We start from the raw sequence: 26,702 nt of genomic DNA on the forward strand, positions 1-26,702 counted from the left end.
TGAGACTCCAGTTTGCCATCGAATTGGCGGAGTAACACTTTCCAAGATAAGTTCATCTTTTGGGTTAATTACTAGTTTGATCATACGCGCAACACTTGTGGTTCAACCAGGTCCGAGCAGGACATCTTTAGGCACGATTGCACCAGAGGCTGCGAACCACCTGCTCCGACAACCACTTCTCGTTGATGCGGAACACTGTTAACATAGCCTCCTCCCCACCACCTCCACCCCATCTTCCACTCACTGTCTCTCTCCCTCCAGGGCGCAGACTAATTAATGGATACCATTCCTACTTGATTAGCCCAAGTCCTTTCGGTAATTACATTCGCATACTAACCGCTCGGAATAAAAGGGGATGGGGAAGAAAACGGGCACAAAAGGCTGGAAAATATATGAATGCACTTCATGCCTAGGCTCTGATCTTAATTTGTTTCCACTATTGTTTCGCCCCCGCAAAGATAAGACATCGTTTTATTTCTTCTTCTTCTCATCAACTGGGGTCCTTGGTGATTTTTTTTTTTTTTTTTTTTTTCCAAGACACACACACAAAAGACGAATGAAACGTAAGAAGTTTAGCCGCGATTCTTACACCACCCCCCAACCCAAACTGGGTCTTGCGTGGGTCGAGCCCACTCCACACAGAGGTGCATTGTGCTGCCTGACCCAGCTGCTAGCCCATAATTCTTCATTCTATGTCCTATTGTTCTGACCTTTCACCATGCTTGTTTCCCCAAAGAAAGGAAGTGGCTGCCACTTTTCCAGCAGGCGATGCATAAGTCAGGAAGGGGGTTCCAGAGGTTGTAAAAACATTTCTTTGCAAAGTGCTTAGTTTTAGTAGTTAAAAGCAGAAGTCAACCCAACATATTTTTTTCAACAATATGTACCCAACAGGCGACTATCTGAAACATGACATTCTGATTAATTTTGCGTTTGTGGAATAAGAGTCAATCCACTTGTTTTTAGCCATCTCTGGGGGCGGCCATTTTGTTTTGTCGACTGAAAATGACATCACGACTGCTCACAACGACCAATCACGGCTGACCTGTTTTCTGCAACTGAGTGATTGTTCCTTGTGAGCAGCTATGATGTAATTTTCAGTCGATGGAAGACAAAATGGCCGCCCACAGAGATGGCTAAAAACGAGTGGATTAACCCTTATTCCACAAACGCAATATTTATCAGAATGCCTTGTTTCAACTAGTGGGCTTGCAAAGAACATATTCTTGAAAAAAAATGTTTGCGTTGACTTCCCTTTAAAGATGGAAATCAACCCAAAGATTATTTTTACAAGAATATGTTCTATACAGGCAAGCTAGTTGAAACAAGGCATTTTGATTAATATTGCGTTTGTGGAATAAGAGTTAATCCACCCCTTTTTAGCCATCTCAGGGGGCGGCCATTTTGTCACTTCTGTCGACTGAAAATGACATCACAACTGCTCAGGTAACAACCAATCACGGCTGACCTGATTTCTGAAGCTGAGCCGTGATTGGTCGTAACCTGAGCCCTGAGCAGTTGTGATGTCATTTTCAGTCGACAGAAGTGACAAAATGGCCGCCCCCTGAAATGGCTAAAAAGGGGTGGATTAACTCTTATTCCACAAACGCAATATTAATCAAAATGCCTTGTTTCAACTAGTTTGCCTGCATAGAACATATTCTTAAAACATGTTTGGTTTGAGTTCACTTTAAAACAAAAAAAAAATACTCCTTTACCAAACTAAATCTGCTCTGCCATGATAGTGAAGGGGGTGCACGGTTTATTTGGTTTGCAATTCTTCTGGGTTTTTTTTGTGTGTGTTGCAAGACAGAGGAAGGTGCACCAACTGTTGAAGGGAATGCGTGGCTTGTGGGAGTTTGAGAAAGTACCAACAGCACCGACTGCCAACACTCAAATGAACTCACTCTGATTACCTTGTCACACTCACCTCCATATGTATAACACACTCGACCCCATGTGGTATCACTACTCGCCCACCGGTTAGGTGAAGTCAATAAGCCGCTAGTACATCTTGATACTTGTCTTTGTCATGCAAACACACTTAATTGTCATCCCCGTAGCCTCTGAATAGACAGTGTGGCGTCTCATTACTTTCCACTTTGAATCAGCCCGGGCCTTGGAGTGATACAGTCATTGAGGGCCAAAGTGGCGGCGTGGCCTCGTGCGAGCAGCAAAAAAAACAAAAAGCGGTTCACAGCCGGTGTGTAAACATTTGGCAGTGAGTGCGCTTGAGTGACAGCTGTCTACTCTGAGCAGAGCAGCAAGTTGATGGTGTTTTTGTCGTTTCTTTTCCCCTTCCAGTTCCAGAACAACAACAACTACATGAACATGTCAGAAGCGAATGGCGCCCTGCTGACTGCTAGTGATGTGAGTATACATGACTTTGAGCAATCATTTTAATAAATTAATAGACTAAGTACATTTAATTTTAAGGATACGGTGTTCCCGCCGCTTTATCGCGGTTCACCACTGGTGTCCCTGCTATATTGCAGATATTGAAGATTATTTTGGGGGTGGAAAGAAGAGAAAACTTATGTCTGCTGCGTAACCATGTGGAGATTGTTGTTGTTGTTTTTTCTAACTGTATGCTGCACTTCCTTAATGTAATGAGTTTTTTTTACCACGATGTTCAGTCGAATTCTAGTGGCTAGAGGCTAGAATCAGGAAAGACGTATTTGTAAGCAAAAGTACGTGTGGTTTCATGCCTACACCATCTGATCACTGTTAGCTTCGCAGCTTCGTTAGCTTTCAAATCCTGCTGACTCGCGCTCGAGAATACACCCCAAAAAATTGTGCGTGCAACTAGCATGAAAAGACGTATCCATCTGTTTTATTATGCCGTTGCTTCCAATGAAACTGGGCACCATGCGCGACACACGTAAACCACTCGGTCGTCGCGGAATAAACCAAAAAATTATTAAGCATTTATCATCCTATTTTCAAGTGAAACAACGGAAACTTCCGGTTTTAGTTCCTGAAGTAGTTCCAGCAGATAATATTACGCCTTTTGTTTTATTTACTGTCACAGGTACCTCACGGAATCAAACTGAAACATCCGTAATGGATTTCTTTTTATCGTCACATTATGGACAGCGTGGAACTCGATTAAATGTTGTATTGTAATTTCATTCCGACTGTTTATCGGTAACAGCTGTTTTTGAAACTGATGTATAAGGTGCTCGTTTACTTGGTGGGTGTCGGCATATGAACCGGAAGTAGTTCACAACGGCTGTAATTTAGCGCCCTAAATACCGTGCATTCAGTTACAAACAGCAGCACGCATCACAGTAAGGTTGTTTCTGTTATCTCCACATGGTAGTATGCAATATTGGAAACATTCAAATGTGGTGTGTGTTGGTAAAGGGAAAAAAATATTTACTCTCAAACTGGGTCACCATCAACAACCCAGTATTGTTGAATTCTCGCTGTTGCATTTTTTTTTCCCTTTTCGCCATCACTGGCATCCCATTAGTGGTAGTCTTTAAAAAATGCACTACAAGCAAAGGAAAAAGCAAAACCAACTTCTGGAGTTAATCGGTCAGATGCCCAATGAGCTAAACTCTCAGGAGATTTCATGATAGCACTTCAACCTCTATTCTTTGTGTTCAAGACATATTTTTCACTATTTTCACATTTGGACTTTATTTGGAAATTCACTTGTTTTGGTTGTATGATGAAATCAAAACGTGTGTTATTTAAACAAGAAGAAGGAGCAGAGCTTTCCTTCCTTGGTAATCCTTCCATATCATTTCCATTCAGTTAATTCTTTTCATTGGCCCCATTCCATGAATAATAGAGCTCTTTTTCATTGCTTTGTGCCTCATAATTCACCACTTCTATAAGCATCAATTCCAATATAATAAGCCCAGTATCCATGGAGCCCCCTCTACTTTTCATACGGATGAATTCCTGTTACTCCATTCCGCTCTGTTATTTTTATTGCCAGATACATTTCTGCCTCTGCGTTTGTCCCGAGACGCAGAGGCAACACAGGTAGCTTAGTGCTCACGTCTTGCATTGTCTGCTGCTGATGTCCAAGGAGCTGACGTTGATCTGATGTGACTGCACTCACTTAGAGATGCTCTGATATACTGGAAATATGACAATGTACACGCCTGCTTTGCTTCTCAAAGGCATATTGAAGAAGCTGAAAAGAGGTTCGGCAGTTCTGCCCGCTAGCATAAAAAACAGAAATTGTGTTGTGCTTTGAGGCTTCTGATCTTCTATATTTCCGCTTGACAGACTACCAGTAATTTTGTGTTCGGGTTCTTCATGTAAATTTTGTCGTGGTGGCTTGTTTGCCGTTATAGTAGAGCAGCCTCGCACCTTGTGTGTTTGAACGTATTTAGCCAGGAAAGATGACTCAGATTTTGGCTTCCTGCCTCATTTCCAAACTGATACAATCCCAAAGCCGGAAAATTGCCAGGTAGACTTGGCCCCCTCAGTGCCATTCGCACAAAAGAGCGGCATGGGAAAAATTGCTGACATTTTTCAGACTTTTTCTCAATTTTCTGTTCAAGAAGGACGACACAGATCTTCTGTCTTATTTTCACTCTGACGCTACCCCCAAAGAAGGAAAAATGCCACCCGTTGTCACCTTCGTCTTCCCATTCCGGGTCAATGTACTTTACATGGGACAGCGAGATACACTTTTCTTGTTTCCGTTCTGTATGAACAGCACTCGCATGGAATTGGTTGGCCTTTGTAAAAGGCAATGACGGACAAATGACGGATCGTCTTTTAGTGCCAATTTCTGGGAATATCTGTGTTAAAGAAGTCATGGATACCCGGAACCTTACATTGCCCGGCAAAGCCATTTTCCCCCCTTGCTGTTTAGCTATTTTTGTGGTAAGGCTACGGTCACGGAACGGGATGACAAAGTCAACCTTGCAATTTTCTGAGCTGGGATAGAGACCTATTATTAATTGAAAGCCCATACCAGGGTGTGAAGTTTAATACATGACAATCACTTCTCCCGCCGTGTATTGTTGAAAACAATTGGTGCTGTCCCACAGATTGTTAAAAAAAAAAAAAACTATAATCGTCTGGCACCGAAAGATGCAAAGGTTGATTTTCCCCCCCTCCGTACGTTGAGAGACCCGAGCCGTGAGCTCCCAATCGAACACTTCAGGAAAAAAGGAGGTGGGATGGGCTGGAACTGGGGGAGTTTGGTAAATGGGGGTCACTCCTTGAGTTATAGAAAGGGAAAAGAAAAAAAACAGCCAAACTCATTTGCACTTTATCAAAAGGAACAACTGTTTCCAGTGTTTGGGCACAGATGGTACTGCTCCTCGCTAAGGAGGACAGAGAGGGAGAGAGAGATAAAGAGATAGGGCACAAGAAGCATGAAGGCTTCATTGTCAGGGCTTCTTCAAGCCACTCTTAGATTCAATGTACGCGTTAAAAGTAGGAATTTGCCCATTTGAGGTACTATTTCCGCAAATATTGGACAAGGGTGTTTATTTGCACAATTCTAGGGTGAGGCCTTTATCAGTTTCCTCGGTTAATTACAAATTAAGTCCATTGGAAGTGGAGGGGTTTTTATTTCACTTTATATGGTTTTCAAGTTTTACAAGACAAGAGTAAATACAAACACTTAAAAAAAAAAAAAATCCCTTTCTCCGCAAAACGGCAATCAAGCAAAGAAAATGGTAATAATGAAAAGAATTAATAAACGAGGAACTCCATTTAGTCTGAAATCATGTCAAGATGGGTCACAATGTTAAAAAGGAAATGCCTTTTTAATAGCGGTAAATATATATATATACAGTAATCAGGTTTTCAATTCCTGAGGTTTACATGGAAATATATCTTGAGGTTGACTTCTAATTAGCTTCTAACTTGCAAGTATTTGGGGAAAAAAAAATGCATTTGTCGATATTATTAACCTCTGACAAAAGACATACATTTGAAAATTCATTATTTGTGTAAAGGTCACCAGAAACTTTTATGTGAAAGTGGCGTTTTAATGCCTGCACACGCAGCTAGAGTATATCCTCATCAATCCAATCATTTATCGAGAGTATAAGATGATTTCGGTGAATGTGATCGAGGCGCAGGCAGACAACTTCTGCGCTCCGCTGATAAGTGTGATGTACGTATGTCATCGTATTTCGTTTCATAAAGATGACAACAGCGTGCATCGAACCCTCTGAATCATTGTAAAAATCAATTGCTTGAGCGCTTATTATCATCATCATCTTGATCAAGTTTATTAAAACGCCCCCTGGGTCTCCCCAGAAGTGCCCACTTCACAGCAGTGATCTGTGTTTGCCTGGCCAACTTTACATCATCTGCAAGTGTAGCTCTGCTTGCAGTTTTTTATGAATTTTGAATATAAGTACTTTGCACACTTTGAACTTCTGCATGGACTCCCGCGAATCTATTTATGCTTCCACAATGTCAAAGACTGTGCGCGCCTCTACTCCGCTGAATTTAAAGGGAATTTACTTGAGCCCTTTTCATTGGCCAGGGAATAAGTCTGCTGTGTTCACTCCCTCAATGGCGCAAACACCCCTTTCTACCTGCATCTGTCTACAAAAAATACCCAGAAAATGGAACCTCTAGCCATGCGCGCTAGCCTTGCTCTGGGTTGTTCTATGAGAAAGCGCAAACTGCCTTTTTTTTTACGGGGAATAAAAGTGTCTTTTAAGATTGCGCAAACCAACTCTGAGACACTATTTAAGTGCTGCTGTTTTGGTTAGCAACCGTGATCAAGTTGGTTAATTCTTTAAGGTCTGTGTGTGAATTACGAGGTCTATGATTAGAGACAGTTCATTTTTCTTCCTGATGGGAAATGTGAGGCGTTTATTTGAGGGACAGGCGATAAGGCTTTCCATCCCACCGTGATTGGTTGCCAATGTATTGCATATATTAAGAGTGATTTTGCATTCGCTGTGGCGTTTTGATGGCCGGTGTATCATTTACCTGATGCACTTAGAGGATGAGATAAGATGTCCTAGTTGTGCCTGCTAAAGCTTACATCCTGGCTGGCAAATAGCTTTGACTGCCTCCCTCGGAGTAAAAGATACAGTCCAGTAAGATTGTCTTCCACTCAGATGTATCACATTACTTAGCCAATCACATTAGAGACATCTAATGAACTATAAATATGTAGAAATGGACTACAAATTTGAAATAATGTTGATTAGGGCTTTCGGAGGCTGATGTTGTCATTTGAGTGGTTGCACTCTGGCTGTCTGCTGATTTGAAACTGGATCCTTAATCCTGCCTGCCATTGATTCGCAGGCCGGCTACATTCAGTAATTACATGCTGCTGCCTTCAACATGTCTTGGTTATTGCATCTGTGAATTGCATTAGTACATTTATTGAAGGGCTGGAAGTACTGCCTGAAAAGCTTTTTGTTCTCTCTCCCTGAAAGAGCAGCCCGATGGCACTCGGATGAAAAAAAAAAAAAAGAACAAAAAAAAAAAAAAACCTTGCAGGAAACGTTTGTTTCCATAAGCATTTGTGATAACCTTATTATTGCTTTTCAAACAATGTGCATTATACGTGGTCCAATCAGTGAGGTTTAAAGAAAATGGTAAAAAAAATTCTAAAGCTGATATTGTACAAGGTCAAAACAGGGAATACATCCCGCAACAAAAACAAAAAAAAAACAATGTGCAAACTCGACGTAACATTTTTTTTAAAATTTGTATTCTTAAAACACATACACTCCCCTCCAAATGTATTTGACGCCAATTCCTTTATTTTTGCTGTCACCCAAAAACATTTGGGTTTCATAAGATGAAAACAAGAGAGCAACAGTTTTAGGCCACTAGCCAAGTCAATCCCCAGACTTGTACCCAAGAGAGTATGTAGTTTCCCTGGTAAATGGGAGACCAAAGGGACTAGCACCTATTACAAATAAGCAAATGATTTGCAACTAAATATAAAGTACTATTCACTTAAATCCAGTTCCAGTACTTTTGATCACCTAAAGAAAACTGAAGTTTTGTTACAAATAATGCTATCTTCCAAAGTGTATGCCCGACCCAAGTGTACAGTAAACACCTGGAAATGAAATATTGATCTGGTCTCATATTTATGGACTGTCATCAAGGACAATTTTTTATACACACCCAACAAAGATGTCTGAAGGCAGGATGCATGTCGGTCCTTTAAATATGATCGTGAACACCGCACATTCACAAACTCACCTGTTTGTGTTTTGTTTCCGTGGATCCTATCCTTGGCTGTTTGCAGCAAAAACTCAACTCTTTGCATTGTTGTGTTCTTTCCATCACGCTCTATGATGCCGCAAGATGGTGCCGAAGCCCTGGCTAATACGTGTGGACTAATAATCGATGTCACGGAATTACCCGTATGTTGATGGAATACATCTCGATTGAGAAACGAACATCTTTGTATGAATGCGAAGCTAAGACTAGCCTGGGTGATGGTGGAATTTACGGAGAGTCTTCCCTGCCTTTTTAAGCATAATGTACAATGAGTTTGAAATGATATTAAAGTGTTTTGGGGTTATATCATATTTTGTGGTATATTTATGTTTTCAACGACCCATGTGTGCACAAACGTCGTTTTTTTGTGCGTACGTTATGGCTGCTCGATTATGAAAAAAAAAAAATACTAATCACGGTTATTTTGGGAATAATTGAAATCATGATTCTTCTAACGATCATTTATTTTTGGTACACAACATGAAAATGTTTAACGTAAGAAATATAAAGACAAATACATTTCTTTGAAACACTATAATTATGTAACTTCCTTTTGGACCAAACAAAAGTTATAAAATAAATGTAAATTTAAAAAAAGTTGCAAATGTATAAATTCAAGTATGATTTCCTTGTGTAAACAGACAGTGTGTTGGATATAAATATAAATTATAGTTTAAAAAAAAAATTATATAGATAATATTTTACGATTATGATAATCTTGTAATCGTGGAGTGCAATAATCGTAATTGTATTTGAATTTCGATTAATTGCACAAGCCTAGCGTACGTATACTTTTAGTAAAAATCCTTGATGAGTGAGGGCCCCCCAAGAATTCCGAAGTGTCCTTTTCCATCAACAAACACAAGAGTGCTAAAGCTAGGCACATCTCATACCTTCTAATAACCGCCATTGGTGCCCACTTAACATGAACGTGCACTTGCAATCCGTGCCAGCAGTTGTTTTGGCACTTGGCTCGGCTGAGCTTTCCAGAACGGTTTGAATGCATAAACAGACCGGCGATGAAAAGACTTCAGACTGTGCATTTCTTAATCTTCGATCACAGCCCCACGCTAAGCTTCTCCCGGTGCGGAATTAGCTTGGCTTTATTGGAAATGACTCGCGGCGGTGTTAGCAACACCGTGACACCCTGCTACGTCCGGCAGGATCTGACCCAAACACCCTAGAGAAGGTCTTCCCTCGTGGACAGCAGACATATTTCAACCCATCTTGTTCCAAATGAGATTTGACCGCACTAAAGGCCTCTGGTGAATATGTTAATTTGGATCATCATTAACATGCAGAGGGGATGGCCCAGCAGTGATACTGCTGCCTGTTTCCATCACTGCATGTCATCAACTTCCTTGTTGTTCATTAAAAATTAAACCATTGATGATAGATGAGTATGATTCTGGTCCCATTTATGAAGGGCTCACCAAGGCCAACCTTCTTTCCATTTGTCGGGCTCCAATACCTTATTCTGCTCTATCTAGTAAGTACAGCGCTTCTTGTCAAAGCGCACTCTTACGATGCTACACAAACTAATTCATTGGACGTCATTTGTAACCTCGAAGCACTTCATGTAGGGACATCCTAAACTGAAGAAACCCGCCAGTAAAAGGTCTTCTGACTATAACAGCAGCTGCAGTGACACTTGTACTAAACATCGGGCCTCCTCGTGATGACAAACAATTTTTATTACAGGTACTTAAAGTGGAAGTCGACCCAAACATATATATTTTTTCAAGAATATGTTCTATGCAGACCCACTAGTTGAAACAAGGCAATATGATTAATATAAAATGTGAGTAAAGTAGCAAAATGCACCCGTTTTTAGCCATCTCAGGGGGTGGCTATTTTGTCACTTCTGTCGACTGAAAATGACATCACAGACCCTCAGAGCTCGGATAACGACCAATTACGGCTCACCTGTTTTTTGAAGCTGAGCTAAGATTGGTCCTTATCCCCGCCCTGAGGACGTGTGATGTCATTTTCAGTCGACAGAAGTGACAAAATGGCCGACCCCCGAGACGGCTAAAAACGAGTGGATTAACTCTTGGTCCACAAACGCAATATTTATCAGATTGCCTTGTTTCAACTAGTGGTTCTTGCATAGAACATATTCTGGAAAAAAAAAATGTTTGGGTTGACTATCGCTTTAATACTCCTACTACTTTGGAAATGTGCCCAAAGTGTCATTTTCTACTCATTGTGCCTCACTTTGCTGTCAAAGCAACTCTAGATTGCCGCACTACATAATACAGATGAGACCGGCCGGGACCACAATGTCTCCACGCCAGCAAACAGCTTGACCCGGTTCGGCGGGGGAAGTCTGAAAAGATGAATGAGCGCGGCAAGGAAGGAGGATCCGTGGAGCTTTCCCCCCGCTTGACTTGTGGCAGCTCAAGTTTATGAATTTTTAGACACATTTGTATTTTTTCATTGGCATGTTGCCATCGCTGGGACTTTTTGAGTGGACTGAAGCTTATGACACTGGAGAGCTCGTAGCGAGCAGTTGTGGAAGTGCTTGTAATATATTCAGCGCTCAGGCAGACAGAGGCTGGCATTTTGACAAATTGGACTTTAGGTCCGCGTGAACTGAGCGTGAACTGGTTCTGTTTTTTGTTTGAATGAAAATGGGATGAACAGTTTCTGCCCCTGGAGGGTTCTTGGTTAGTAGTGCCGATTTAGATGCCCTTAGCGGCTAATGGTTGTGGAGTATTGGTGGTAAGACAATATTATTACAATATTTTGTCATCAATAATGGTCGTGTCATGCTACAGCAAACACGCAATAATCATATTGGGGAAAAAATAGTGAAAAAAGACATTTGATGCATCTCGATACATTTTAGGGATGGGGATTGATTAATTTGGTCACTTCTGTGGACTGAAAATGACATCACAACTGCTCAGGTCTCAGGTAACGACCAATCATGGCTCAGCTTCAGAAAACAAGTCAAGTCAGGGGTTGGCTTCCCCTTTCAGGTCGTTTCGTTTTTAGATTTTCGATCAATCATTATTTTGCAGAATCACCCGGAAGCACTTTTGACAGCATTTCCTTTGGTGTCCGCGCGGCCATTGTGATCTTATGAACATACCCCAATTCCACAGAGTGGCTAAACACAACACCGCACATAGAAAAACAAGACCTAAGTGTGTGAACGTTCCCATCTCCGAGAAGGCGCGTCAGCAAATTAAGCGTGTCGGAAAGCTTTAATTCCAAAGGCAGAAGGATTAGGCTGTTTGATGAGCAGATTTAAGGGTGCAGGCGAGGGGAACAAAAAAGAAATACTCCTGGCCGAGTGTAATCATCTTTGAAAATGTTTTTCAAAGCTTTCTAGTCTGCGACGTGTATTTTCAGTGCACTTTAACGTAACATCTTGCATCCCTAAGATTAAGTGCCTTTATCGCACATCCTCTCACACTCTGTGATTGCCACTTGATTTTTATTTTATTTTTTTTCTCCTTGGATGCATTCCGAACATAAAAAGCTTCAGGAAATACTACATTTTAGTACACTTAGAAGTACATATCACAAACAACTGCTCAGATCAACCAACGTTTTCTCTCTTCGCCTTCCTTGTAGACCTTTCACACGCCCAGTCTGGGGGACGAGGAGTTTGAGATTCCTCCCATCACACCTCCGCCGGAAATGGAGTCCGGCCTCGGACTGTCTGAAGGCGATTCACCTTTCCACGGCATGCCGGAGCCTCCAGCACAGCACAGGGGCTCGCTGATCCCTCAGTTCCCCCCTCAGAGCTTGGATCTGCCCTCCATCACAATCTCGCGCAACATGATGGACCAGGGCGGGATGGCGATCGGCAACGGCCAAGCGGTGGTGAGTCTGACTGCCCTTCAACTTCTACGGGTCTCCAAAAACAGCACAGTGAAAAACCGTTGTTTCATCAAGTAAAGTCTTCAGCGCTCTTCTTTTCATCAAGCGGCTCCGACGAAGCGGCTGCTATGGCAACAATGCTAATCTCTCGAAGGAAGCGGCTTCGCACTTTTTAAACCATCGTGCTGCAAGCCGTAGATTTTAAAGCAAAACTCCGATTGTTAGCGGTGAGCTAAACGTACTGTTAGCGTATTGTTTCGTCCGTTCTTTTCCCCGACATGAGACGGCCAATCGTGGAGTAGCGGGCAGGCCTGTGAGATTGTTGTCTCGGGTTGGAAAAAAAGGTGTTCTTAAATGCCACGGTGGGTAGAAGCAGTGAGGAGGGAAAAATGGAAATGTCAACGGGATGGCTCCTTGTCTGTTTGAAAAAAAAAAAAAAAAAAACCCGACAGGTTCATTTAGCGGAGTCGAAGCGAAAGAACAAAAGCGTGATTGGTCCAGATAATGACGATAGTGAGGTGCCGTGAACTATTTAAATGTCTTCCCTCGGAGTAAATATCAGAAATGCGGTGAAGGGACGCTTATACTAAGCTAAGCTATATTGTACGAAGCTCGCAGGGCAGAGACATAATTAACTGTATTTACTACTTTAATATGTCGCACTAAGGTCAATTTCTGTTATTATGGCCAATTTTCCTTGTTTTCATCACTGATAAACCTCTGAGGTGTCGTCACTAGAGATAGAACGATGTGTTTTTTTCAGGGCCGATAACCGATACCGCTTATTAGTAGTCAAGGAGGCCGATAACCGATATTTGGAGCCGATATTCAGTTTCCGTAAAAAGGCAAATATTTGCGTCAAAAAATACAAATTAAAAATCTTAACTTTGTTGCAATGCCTTTACGCATATTTGTTGAAATTTTTGTCAGATTTGCATAATGTTGATGTGTTTTATTATTAGACATTTTTGCCAATATGCATCTTTGTTGTAAAATGCTAACAAAGTTCAGGGAGCTCCCAGCCTCATCAGCATGTCTTCAGAAGTTACATGAAAACTTAAACGATTGCCCCCAGATAATTTTCGTCAATAAATAAAGTTCTCCAAAATTTCAAAGTGACAGAAATGTTAAAATTTCACTTATCTTTGTTTTGATTTCAAACAAAACCAAACGGTGCAGTGTTCCCAGAGTCAGTAGAATCTCTAATAGTTAACTGAAAATGTAAACAAGTAGCCCCTTCAAGTTAACACAGTTTAAAAAAATAATAATAAAATATTTTTTTTTAAAAAGGCCGATACCGATATTCATCAAAATGCCGAATATCGGCGCCGATAATCGCCCTAGTTGTCACAAAAAAATAAAACACAAAAAGCCAAATAAGAAGCAAGTTAATCATTTATTTCTTTTTTTTTTTGCACCGAGCAAAAAGAACAGACACACTATGCTGTACGTACCACTGTACCATGTCACAGTGAGGTCCATATTTGCTTCTTTGCTTATTATCACACTTTTTCTGTGGTGACATCACTAAAAAGCCAAACTATTCACCCCCGAGTCGTCGGCATTTGAGTATTGTTTGACTTCTGAGTCATATTTTTCCTGGTTCCACTGCATTTATTTACATTCCATAAGAAGAGAAGGGCTATAAACTCTTAACAGCTCCGTTTCCCTGCCTCCGTGCTCCAGGGCCCACAAGATAATTGCCGCTTTTTTAAAACATCCCGTACAGTAAGTGAGGGCCCCACAAGGCCTGTGCCTAAAGAATTTTCATTTCACGGTCAGTTAAGCTCGGTACATCTGGAGGAACCTTGACACAATTACATTCCGGACCGTTCTCACGACTTGCTGGAGGATTAGATTTTGATTCCCCGGCATTTATTCCTCCTTTAAGACCATTTGCATGGCTCATGTGTCTGATTGGACTCTTATTTCAAAGCTGAGAAAGTAGGTTGCCGCTCGTTATCGGCCATCGCACTTTCTGCCGCGGGGAAAAAAAATGGCGATGGGTCTTCATTTTCTCCTGAATGGGATTGATTCCCCAAAAGCTTTGCCACAATGGGTATCGTCGCTCCTTTCACCTAATTTTTTTTTTTTTTTTTTTTTTTTTTTAAATCTCCAAGAGGGAACTTTTGAAACGAGATAAGTGCCGTTCTCAGTTTGCAGACAGTGATTTACGAGGGCCTGAGAGAGTTGTTTTGTCAGTGTTGTCAGCGCACTGATAAAGGAATGACAAGCTTATGTACATGATTACAAGCTGGCGTCTTTGTTATGGTTGCAGGAGCCAACAAATAAACAGAGCAATATTTGCAATTTCAGTTTTCATTTGTCTTGTTTGCTTCCTGCTCACTTTTTGTCCAGAAATCATGCAAAACTGCACTGGCAGAGCTGTAACAGAAGACACGGCCTTCATCTACCCGTGCCTTTCACACAAAACCCAGAAAAGGTGCAATATTACTGCAGCTATGTGTGCTTTCACGCTGCAGGGGCCACCATGAGCCCCGTTGTGGCGTCGCTGCCAGAACCGGCACTGGCCCCGTATATTTATGGTATAACACGATACGTTTCAATGATGATTTCAGATTTTGCGTCATTATACTGTAGTATTTAAGCCTTTAAAGCGTATGTCAACCCAAATATATTTTTTCAAGAATATGTTCTATGCAAGCCCACTAATCGAAACGAGGCATTCTGATAAATATTGCGTTTTTGGAATAAGAGTTAATCCACCCGTTTTTATTCATCTCAGGGGGGCGGCCATTTTGTCATGTCTGTCAACTGAAAATGACATCACAACTACTTAGGGCTAGCGTAACGACCAATCACGGCTCAGCTTCAGAAAACAGGTGAGCTGTGATTGGTCGTTATCTGAGCCCTGAGGGTATGTGATGTCATTTTCAGTCGACAGAAGTGACAAAATGGCCGCCCTCTGAGATGGCTAAAAAAAGAGTGGTTTAACTCTTATTCCACAAACGCAATATTTATCAGAACGCCTCGTTTCAACTAGGGGGCTTGCATAGAACATATTCTTGAAAAAAAAAATGTTTGGGTTGACTTGCTGTGGTTCTCCCAGGGCAAGAGTGTGAGGAGGCCCCACTGTGAAAGCTGGCCTCTCTGAATGAAGCAGTTCTGATACTTTGTCTGCTATTTATACAGAGCGGTAAAAGAGGAAAAAAAACATTGGAGAAATACACGCTTTTACACTTAGTGTGAAAAAGAATTCTCTCTTCCTAATATACAAAGCTAGCCTGTGAATATACCTGGCCTGATTTGCCTTGCCAAGTGTTCTGCTAATTCCTCAGTCCTCATGCACAACGTAGATCTTGCAAATTGTTCACCTTGCTCGGGGCAACGCAACGCCTGAATGCAAAGTCATTATTTCTTTAATACACTCTCCTAACAAGCCCCAAACTCTGGGATTTTTTTTGTTTTGTTTCCCAGTTTGTTACCTTCCATTAGTTTGTGCTCAGACCCAACCTTCCCGTTGGGTACATCTTGCCAGCGTTGCTTTAGTCACAATTTGTGCTCCCCCCCCCCATGTTCTCGACCACACAGCGAGGGTCCCAGGCGTCTATTTCCGACGAACACCTGGTGCCTTGCCGTGTCGTGGCACATGCAAGGATGCTGAGAAAATTGCCTCTGTCTGTCCTTTTATGATTGGATTACAAACATACAGTAGTTGTCTTGTAATTCAATCTCTGTGTCCAATGTCATGTCCATCCACCCGTCCGTGTTCTTTACCGATTATCCTGTTCAGGGTCACAGGAAAGGTGAAATTTGGTGTTAGAAGCGGGCCTGAACACCTGTCCAGAGAGAGTATTAATCCAAGGCACTGAATTGTCCCTGCGAGGTTAGCATCAATGCTAAGGTAGCGCGATAGGTGTCCTGGCTGATCTGCCAATATTACAGCCTTTCAAAGTGGGTTATCGGGGGTTGCCATGGCAATGACTTTTTATCCTTCTCACTATAAGCCTGTGTAGCAGCTATACGATGTGACGCTCTTACTTTGGGTGCCTTACTAAATAGTATTGCCTTGATCTGTTGTAGTGACCTGATTGAAAAAAGTAGCCCACGTAAAATGACTACGGTAGATTAATTTCCTTTTTTCTTTATTTTATTGTGTCATTCCACAATTTGTATGCCATTCATTTTTCATTATATTTGTATGTATTTATTATATACTGTATGGTTAGTTTACTTTTTTTAATGTAGTTTTTGAAATATATGTATTTATGTCAGTCTAATTTACGTTGTTTTCCTTTTCAATCTATTTTAATTTCTGTTTAGTCAAAGCTTGCATTAACCACCCAATATGGTTCCTTGCTTTAAAATGGCTACCATGTACATTTTTTTTTGTTTGTCAGTAATGCCCAAAATAATATTTTTGCGTTTTTTTTTTTTTTTCTTTTTTCAATTTTACACCATGTAAACGATATAATAGTGTTGCGATTCACCAGTCAAACGTGAGCATTGTAGGAGGAAGCATCACATCAGCCTTGCATAAAACTGGCATGAGCTGTACATCAATTTAAAAGAGTGGATTCTTCTTTTTCTTTGGTTCCCTTGACAGAGAACCTGCGAGACACGTGTGCTCGGTCAGAAATGATAGATAATAATACGGCCGTGAAATACGTGTAATGAAGTCTCGGCTTGACCTTGTGTGTGATTTACCACAGAATTACAATACAATGCTTAAATGCCCATAATGCATTTGGAAGATTAGGGGGGTTGAGGGCTGGCAGGCGTCATTCAGGGGAATGATATTCATACAGAAACAGTTTTACTTTTGTCGGCAGCCTGGAGTGGTCCCCCCTCTAAAAATAGTTAAGTTAAAAAATAACACCATTTTGAGTCAAAAATGGACTGATCCATAAATTGGGTCAATTTGACCCACCTTCTTGTGTTGTTTTGTACAAAACAGCCCAAATTTGGGGGTTGTTTTGTACAAAACAACCCAAAAAGTTGGGTCAAATTGCCCCAAGTAGTGGATCAGTCCTTTTTTTGACCCAAAATGGTGTTATTTTTAACCCAACTGTTTTTCGAATGTAACACCGCACAAGAAGTCATTATGTTGCCAGGTCAACTTTGTCCTCCTTTTCCACGTTGTGGTCGGCAACAAAACAAAAAGGCCCAAAAAAAAAAATGTTTCACTGACCTCAGAGGTGTACTGTTCCTGATAATACATCAGAAGGCAGAGAATTGTTAGGTCAACTTGTTTCCCCCGGTTTATGTCAATACAGGACAGTGACAAAAAAAAAAAAGATGGTGCCGTTTATGCCGTAATGGCAGATTTTAAAGGCAGTGTGAAAGGGGCTACTGGTATATTCTCCAAAGGGGGTCAAATAGCCATGTTGACTTTGTCCCGACTCTTCATTTCAGTGCCAGAAGTGTGAACGCAGCTTCTGAAACTTCTGTCGCTTCATCCCCCCCAAGGCGCTGTATACATTTACTCACAGAATAATAATTCATTGTTTAATCATGACATCATATTTATTATTAATAAATGTTCTCTTACCCCGGAGGACTGAAATGGGCCCCACCCCCGCATTGTAGCCGTTGCCAGTACTCACAATTGCATTTTTCTCATTTGGCTTAAGCACAGTTGCTGAAGATGGAGGGGGGAGGGGCCGTGTGTGCGTATGAGTGCGCGTGGACTCGCACGTGTGAATGTGTGTGTTTTAAAAATAAAAATGATGTCGCCATTTAGAAGGCCAGTAAAGGAATATGTGCAGAGCGCTGATAAACTATCTTTAATAGGACTGACCTTTCATGCTGGCAAAAGTTACTGGGGGATTCATCCACCCATAATTACCATATAGATGATTTTTAGCCCTCTGCTGCCACAGAACATTTCCAAGAGCTCTGCCCATTGATTGAATGGAAATTGAACTTGTTAACATTCTTTTCAGTGCTCTTACAGCTTAGCGCACGCGGCCACTGTTCATAAACTCTCCATCAATTCTGATTTTCTATTTTATTTTTGCGATATCTTTGTCGAAAGCATAGCTCACGACGAGTATGATCCAAGATGGCTGCCAATGGGCGTTATTGCTTTCGTTCCGCAACAGGAATGCATCAAATATAAGCTATTTTTCCTCGTCCTTTCTCCGACGTTTATGTGAGGAATATTGCAAAGTGGATTAACATTTATTGATTAGAGACATTGCGGCTTGTTTAGCCGCTGAGAGCCGGAGATAAGGGCTTATTTGCAGATTTACGTCGACTATCAAAACATCTCGTCGACAGGGGCTGACAATACCGCAATCAAAATGCAAACGAGCGCCGTACACCGGCAGCGATCCATTCATGCGCACTTGAGACGATTGGGGGCCAAGCTGATTCGTTAGCTGTTAGCGTTACGCTGTGATTACAGTCAGGCATCCCGCATTTGTTGATGTTGCTACAATCTGCATGCAAATAATGCACATGCAGTAAAGTTGGTACATCTGCTCCAATTTGTTGTAATTTCAAGGCACTCTTTTCCCAATCGTAATCCGTTGAAACAGAAATGATCTGTTCCAGATGGATGGATGTTCCGCAGCCAAACTGATGCCGGCATGAACTTTTTATGATACACCTCAAAAGTATTTATTTTTTTTTTTTAAATTTTGTTCAACCCAAATTTTCTCGAAAATTCTTGCCTCGAAAATAGTTCATTCAAGTTCAGTGATCTGCCATTCATCTTGGTAGTTATGTTCCAGACCCAGCCATGATAGTTGAAAGTACATGAGAGCTGGGTCAAAAACAACTCAATTTGGGTCAAAAAGTGACCGACCTGCGACTTGGGTCAAATTGACCCAAGTAATGGATTGGTCCCTTTTGGCCCAAATTGGCCAGAAAACAGACCATGTTGCAACGTATGTACGCGGCAATGTTAAATTGCTACGCTGGTGATGAGTTTGATTTTAGGAGTGAGTCAAAATTGCAGTTCTTAATCCGGCCCGGCGAGCCTCCATTTACATTATGAAGAGTTGAGTAATGTCTGTCTTTTGCATTAATTTTTTTCTAAAATTGGTTAATTGAAATGTATTAATTCATGCTCGATTGTCCCCATTCAACAACTAATTTGTTGAATTAGTTTAAGTTAAAATATCAGTACAATAAAGTATTTTACATATACATTTAACAACATTTTATTATATCCATTTATTTTTTATTCAACAATCAGTCAATAAATGTAATAAAATGAATTCTAAATGTTACTATCAAAAACAAGCGTGAATTATTTTGTTGAAATTACATATTTTATACAAGTATAACTTTTCTTAACTGCATCAACCAATAACCTGGCTGAACTGTCTATTGGGTAAAAACAAATGTGGCCCTTGAGCACAAAAAGTTTGCTGACTCCAGTTTGAAGTTGTTTGACTTTCCAGGTTCCGTTGTACTGGTTAGCACTAAAAAGAAAGAAAGAAAAAAATCAATGTTTAAGGAGCATTTTGAGGTAATCAGCATATTCCAAACAAACGGCGCAACGGCCCATTGCCCGGCCTGCATCATTGCCATACAGATGGCCGCGACTAATGAGCTCAGCATGCGTCTTTTTATGGCGCAAACGGCAACCCGTCATGTTTTCACTTATGACAAAAGCACTTGGAAGCGAGGTGGCTATGCAAATATGCTCACAATCTTGTGTGTGTGTGTTTTTTTTGTTGTTTTTTTTTTGAGGGACAACAAAACATTTCTCACAGCATCTTCCTGTCACATGCAGATACGGTAGACCCCTTCCATCGCTCCTCGAATTGTATTCATGACGAGAGAAGTGACAACAATATGTTGTGTCCTGAAAAGGTGTAACAATATTTCTGCAAGATGGGCGAGTTCAATAAAGCTTCATGCGTTGCTTTATGATGTGTTGATTTAAGGGGAGATTGAGTTTGCGCCGCTGAATACCAGATGGACTCAGCCAGAAGGAACAAATCACCTTCTTGTGTTGCGCTCACATCTCCTCCTCTGTTCCATGTCAGCTCTCAGATCTGGCAGCGTTTAGCGGTGGCTGCCGCTTTCAAACTCGCTGCAATCAATGCTAACCTGTGCCAATGTGTACCTTGCATAAGGCACTTTCAAGAACATGTTGTTCCTTCTCAAAGACCCTTTCAAGACCCAGTTGTTCAATCTCAAGCTCTTTCAAGAATCTGTAGTTACTTCTTAAAGACGTTCAAGACCCAGTTGTTCCGTGTTGAATTTCAAAAAGTCTTTCAAGAGCCTCTTGTTCCTTCTCAAAAGCTTTCAAGACAGAGTTGTTCCGTCCAAAGCCCAAAATGTCTTTCAAGAATTGCTTGCTGCTTCTTATTAAAAGCTTCCAACAAACACATGGTTCTTCTCAAAGACTACTTGAAGAAATAGGTGGTTCTTCTCAGACTCTTAGGAAAGGGTTGTTCCCTCTTAAGGACACTTTCAAGAACCAGTTGTTCATTAGCAAAGACTATTTCAGAAACACAGTATTGCGAAAGAAACAAATTGTGCCTTCTCAAACTCATTCAAGAATGTATTGTTCAATCTTCAAGACTATTTCAACAACAGTTGTTCCCTCCACAAGACTATTTTCAGGAACCAAATGTTTCTCTTCAAAGACAGTGGTCAGAACTACATTTTTCCTCAAGTGGGTTTCTTCCAGATCCAAATGTTTCTTCTGCTTTCAAGATAAGATAAGAATGACCCAATTGTTTGTTTTTGAAGACTTTTAACAACAAAATATTCCTGAAAACCGTATCCCACTGTGCCGCAAAGGTTTGCAAGTGTTTACAAAGGTAGCGAATGTAGATTTTGTTTTTTTTGTTTGTTTGTTTTTTGTTAGGGTCCGTTGAAGATCTCAAATGATCTTACACCTTCGCCAACAGTGGTCACAAAATACGGGCTTGATCAAAGACTTGTCCACAAATGATCACTCTTGTTTGTTTTTCAAGAACAAACCATCCAAAGACTCTTTCTGCTACCAAATATTCCTCCTCGAAGACTCTTTAACAGCACTGTTTCTTTTGGGATGACTCTTAAAAGAAGAAAGTGTTACTTCTCGATGATCGTTTCAAAGAAGTTTGTTTCTTTAGGAAGAATTCTTCACAAACCATATGACCTGCTCTAAGATTGAGTCTTAAACTGTGTCCTAATACAAAGCTTTCAACACCCAGATGGTTGTAGCAATAGCAATCTGGCTTTCTCTCTTGCGTGGAATTTGGTACATGTCATTTTCTTCATTGCTCATTCTGGATTGCCGCGATTGGCGTTGAACACATCAGTGGGTAGAGAATGGTTTTCAGTGGTCAGTTGCACTATATTGCTGGAGGTATAAACAGTAGTAACCTTTTCGTACATGGTATTGTAGCGATGGTGAAGCCACGCAGGTGGTCAGTATGAAGAAGCTCTTGGAAAAAAAAAGACATGGTCTCCTTCGGACTTAACAGTTTTGTTGCAGATTCCAATATACAAATATTTCAAGTAAGAAGTGTTTCTGATCTGTCACTGGCTTGAGTCACAATAATCCATCATAACTTCATGACCAAGTCATTTATGAAATGTGCAATGGGACACTACCGCATAACAGTCCACCATCCATGACTCCTTTTTCTCTCTTGGAAAGAGATGCAGACGCACGGCAACTTAACATGAAAACGGAGGATCAATACCGCATTACCATATTAACAATGCCCCCGTTTCCTTTGGTGTCACTCTCACAGAATGTTGGACCGGCCCATATCCGTCAGTACGCAGCTAACCCAGCCATGCTGATGAAGTCCATCGCCAACATAAGCGGCCCCAACGGGATGATCTCGCGGAATCAGCTGACCACTATCAACCAGTCACATCTCAACACGCAGCTGAACCTGAACATGGGCGGAGCCAACATTGCCCACACTTCGCCGTCGCCCCCGGCCAGCAAGTCCGCCACGCCGTCGCCCTCCAGCTCCATCAACGAAGATGACCAGGATGATGGCAACAGGGTGAGGAAGTCATCAGATGTGTGCTGAAAAGATTGAATCTCAAGACGTTTGTGTAAATATGTATGCACCCGCGCAAGATCCATCCTCCGTCGTCATTGCAGGTGGTCGGCGAAAAGAGACCGGCACCCGTCGATCCCACGAAAAAGCCCAAGACACCCAAAAAGAAGAAGAAGAAGGATCCAAACGAGCCTCAGAAGCCGGTGTCGGCGTATGCCCTGTTCTTCCGAGACACTCAGGCCGCTATCAAGGGTCAGAACCCCAACGCCACCTTTGGGGAAGTGTCCAAGATCGTGGCATCCATGTGGGACGGTCTTGGGGAAGAGCAGAAACAGGTACGTCCAACAGATTATGAAGCCAATGATCTTGCTCAGGATTTCAGATCTGCGCTATGCAACCTCCTACATTCAAATCATTTTCAGGGTTTGTCAGTCTTTCTTTGTTGCATGGCTGTTTTTTTGATGAGCACTCTTTTTCCTACAGTATTGAGTTTCCTACTCAAGAACCTGTTGTTTGTTTCTCAAAGGCTTTCTGGTTTGTTTCCACTAAAAATGTGGCACCAATGTATTTAAAAAAAAAAAAAAAAAAAGAACCGAGGTATTCGACCGTTTCACGAACCATTTCTTTCTTCTCGAAGACATTTTTCTCAAAGACTTTTCCAAGATGTAGTTGTTCCTTCTCAAAGATATTTGAAGAAACATAACTTCCCTCGCAAATACCATTTCAAGAACCAGTTGTTTCGTCTCAAAGACACTTCTTTCTTTAAATAACCCATTTTTTTCTTCCGTTGCTCCGTTAAGAGTTCACGGCCATCTGTGTGCGACTGCAAACTATAAATTTGTAGCAGAGAAGTGCCTTTAGCTCCAGAAGTAAGAGCTTTTTCAATACATGGTTGCAGGTTGTACATTCTGGGACCTTGAATAATGACCGTACTGCTTGGTGGAATTTTAGCATCCCTCTTACGTAATGTCCAAATCTGGTCGCTCATTGATCTTCTGTTGTTGTGTCATTGCAGGTGTACAAAAGCAAAACAGAGGCTGCCAAGAAAGAGTACTTGAAGGCCCTGGCAGCATACCGCGCTAGTCTGGTCTCCAAGGTGAGATCTTACTCCCTTTCTCCTCAAAACGATTGCATTGGGAAAGCTCAGTCGATTGATTTGTCCGTGTTTTTCCTGTGCCCAGGCTGCAGCGGAGTCCGCGGAGGCGCAGACGATCCGGTCTGTCCAGCAGACCTTGGCCTCCACTAGCCTCTCTCCTGGCCTGGTACTTCCCTCGCCCCTCAATCAGCACCCCTCCATGCCCTCGGCCTCCCAGGCCCTTCAGCAAGCCCTACCCCGAGCCATCGCCCCCAAGCCTCTGCAGATGAGACTCGGGGGCAGTCAAATCGTCACCTCTGTCACTGTTTCCCACCAGAACATGCCGCAAATGCTCGGCCAGATGGGCTCTGGCGGGAGCATGGCGCATTCCACGGCCGTGTCGCAGATGAGCCCGCCCATGCAGCAGCAGCAGCAGCAGCAGCAGCATCAGCAGCAGCAGCAGCATCAGCAGCAGCATGCCATGCAGCAGCAAATGCAGCAGCACCTCCAGCACCACCAGATGCAGCAGCAGCAGATGCACCACCAGCAGATCCAGCAACAGATGCAGCATCAGCACTTCCAGCACCACCTCCAGCAGCAGCTCCAACAGCATCACATCCACCAACAACAGCAACAACAACAACAACAACAGCAGCAGCAGCAGCAGCAGCACTTGCAAATGCAGCACATGCAGATGCAGCAGCAAATGCATCAGCAGCAAATCCAACATCTTCAACAACACCAGTCCCAGTGTTCCCCGCCGCACCACTCTCCCGGCACGCCCCATTCTGTGGGCTCCGCGTCGCTCGGCAGCCCCCAGCCAGCCCCGCAGCAGCAGAATCCTGCGCCGCCGCAACACCCCTCCCAGATCCAGGCCCATGCCCAGGTCCTTTCCCAAGTCAGCATTTTCTGAACCCAAACCCTCCCCAGGACATTAGAATAAAAGCATCGCTCCAGGTTGCTTTTCAGCGTTGCACTTAACAAGTGTGTCACAATTTAGAATGTTATACCAAGAAGAACTGGTGTCCATTGTTATAGACGGATATGCACTCACGTGGAAATGTGAGGCCAAAGGGGGATAGGGGTTGATGGGGCTTCGTCCAAGCTCCGATGGCGTTTACAGACACTCCCTAACTTACGAACACGTTACGTTCCAGAAGTTCTTCGAATGGTTCATACGTCGTTATTTTGATTGTTTCTAAGTAGGGATGTAACAATTCACTCAAGGCCCGATTCGATTCGATTTCCGGTTCCCAATTTTCGATTCGATCCGATGTTTTAAAAAAATTGCTACCATGCTTGTCTCTGTGCACTAGTGTGGTTCCGCAGCCATCCACAAACGCAATGTTTGCCGCAAGCGTCGCATTTGATCTACACATTCAAAATGTGCTACGCATCTGGAAGGAAAAAAAAACATTCCAAGACATCATTTTCTAGATGAAGTTAATCAGCGCGACTTCCGATTAATCGAATCGATTAATCGAAAATTAGGTGAATAGATTTTACTCGTTACATCCCTATTTCGAAGGATTTCTTGTTCTGACCTTGTTCATTAAAAACAGTCAATACACATTTTGATCAACGCTGCGACTCTGGCACTTGTCGCCAACTTCACCCAACGTTTCATTAGTCAGATTTCCTTCAGCCTGGGTTTCTTTGCCATCTGAGAAGACTTTTGAGGTAAAAGGCAGCAGCCTGAAGAAATTATCCCACAAATTCCGCACCGTTTTTCTCTTTGTAAATACTGTACATTCGTTGTTACGGCCCTGAAGTCACTTTGAGAATATCTCATTGTTGGGGTTCTGATGCTCAAAAAACAGAAACTCCTCTCTGTTAGCCAAAATATCATTTTCATCTCAAACTATTTGGACGGAACAGGTTCCTCTTCTTGCTCTTTATTTCACTGCAATTCTTCCAGTAGATGTAAATGCTGCCCGGCATGGTTGGCAGCGGTACACTGAAGCCACACACCTCAAAATTCAGACTTGTGGAAATCCGATTTCTTTTGTAACCGGCTCGGAAATATTCATGCCCACTATATATCCTGAGTTTGATGTTCGTAAGTAGGGGGGGGGTGTCTGTACTCGTTTGTTTGTGGTGTCTTTCAGTTGTCAATGGGTACGCCATGTGTCTGTCACTGTTTTTATTTAACGCTAAAGCTTTATTTATGAGGGCCGGAGGCGATGACAAAAGGACAAATGGGTGAAAGTCAGGACTCTGACTGGACTGGTCCCAGGTTGGGGGGGGGGGGGGGACATTTAAGACCGGAGAGCAAATTTTTCTGCCACAATGTCGTCCAAGTGTAGCTGTTATCTGCTGTATGTGTTTTTGTAGAGGCGGGGCTTGCTACTGCCCTAACCCACTCCCTCAATCCTCCTTTATTACTTTTCGCGTCAGTTGTTTCAACAATGAAATTATGTCTTTTATTTTTGTCTAACAAAAAGGGGATATTTTATAATCCATTTCTCAAGGCGGAGGCTTTGGAGGAAAGTGATGTATTTTTACCGTGATAAAAGATTTAAAAAAAGGAATAAATAATAGAAATAAAGCAGAGCCAATCTGCTGCTGCACTGCCAAAGCCAACTGAAAATTAATTTAAAAATTAAAAAAAAAAAAAAAAAAAAGGAAAAAAAATGGCATTGGAGGTATTTTTGCCAGCTGTACAGTAGACCCTAAAGTAAGTTACGAACACATGAAAACAAGAAAATGTTGTACATTTTTTCATATCACTTGTTGTAAAGTTTTAATATGCGAGGCTTTAATGAAAACATTTGTTCAAATGACCTGTGGATTGCTATATCACATAATGCATTTTCTGCTCTTTTTCTACTTTTTTTTTTTTTTTTTTTTATAAGTTACAATAGCAACAATCAGTTTTTCTTTCTACCTTCGCTTTGCCATACAAGTAGACAAGTCATCAACGCATCCAGAGACATTCCATCACATCTAATATGCCAGTAGCCATATTTTTGGGGGGGATGAAGTATTATATATTTGTGTGTGTGTTCAGAATTAAACTATCAATCGCAAATATTTATTTGACGGGATCCCTTTTGTTTCAGGAGTTATTATGCCTTTTATCTTATTGTTAGCTACTGAAATAAACACACTGATGAAAGTGAATGGAGCCAGGTGTTTTTTTAACCCGTTTTTGGAAGTTTGCGCTAAATAGCCAAACTATTAGTAAACTAAAAAGCATTACTTTTCTTCCCCTACCATCAAAACAACAAAAATCATGTTTTGGTAAGTACATTGCCTTTAAGTCATGGTCTGTTCCAAATTGGGTACAGTAAAAGAACTTAAAGGGGAACTCGATATCCATATTCTATGAGCATTTTTTAATGCATCCAGGACCTAAAGCATTCGGTGATTTATAGACCAGTAACAGAGTTGTTAAATCGATTATACAGCTGACTTGGAGCCAATGTAAAAACTGGTCAAAACTCGAGCTGCCGCCTTCTGAATGAGCTGCAGCTGTTTGATGCTCTTTGGAGGGAGTCCAGTCAGAAGACTTTTACAATAACCAAGTCTACTGTTTGGAGAGAAACAGAGTCAACCTAAACTGCATGTTTTTGGAAGGTGGGGGGTAGCTGGCGTACCCCGAACCTGGAGTCTTTGAGACAGACGGACTAGTGTACCGTGCTGCCTTACTCTGTTTTTGTCCAAAATCTGATAAC

At 41.9% G+C, this 26,702-nt stretch overlaps 1 protein-coding gene across 3 annotated transcripts in view; it reads left to right on the plus strand.

The window, feature by feature from the left end:
* The window catches only part of tox3 (TOX high mobility group box family member 3), a 56,677-nt gene extending 30,529 nt beyond the window's left edge, over window positions 1–26,148 (plus strand). The window contains exons 2-8 of one of the 3 annotated variants that reach the window (XM_086026758.1): window positions 2,302–2,367; window positions 11,770–12,021; window positions 21,690–21,953; window positions 22,055–22,285; window positions 22,966–23,046; window positions 23,132–23,212; window positions 23,363–26,148. In XM_086026758.1, the coding sequence (XP_085882884.1) occupies window positions 2,302–2,367; window positions 11,770–12,021; window positions 21,690–21,953; window positions 22,055–22,285; window positions 22,966–23,046; window positions 23,132–23,212; window positions 23,363–23,938 (1,551 nt within the window). In that variant the 3' untranslated portion in view covers window positions 23,939–26,148. Of the gene's footprint in view, window positions 1–1,628; window positions 2,201–2,301; window positions 2,368–11,769; window positions 12,022–21,689; window positions 21,954–22,054; window positions 22,286–22,965; window positions 23,047–23,131 lie in introns of those variants that run through there. The other 2 variants (XM_086026757.1, XM_086026756.1) reach the window with 2 other exon arrangements.
* The last annotated feature ends 554 nt before the right edge of the window (window positions 26,149–26,702 follow it).

Source organism: Filicampus tigris, chromosome 3 (assembly GCF_054856515.1).
Source record: "Filicampus tigris isolate MCC_2025a chromosome 3, RoL_Ftig_1.0, whole genome shotgun sequence".
Classification (NCBI taxonomy): Eukaryota; Metazoa; Chordata; class Actinopteri; order Syngnathiformes; family Syngnathidae; genus Filicampus; species Filicampus tigris.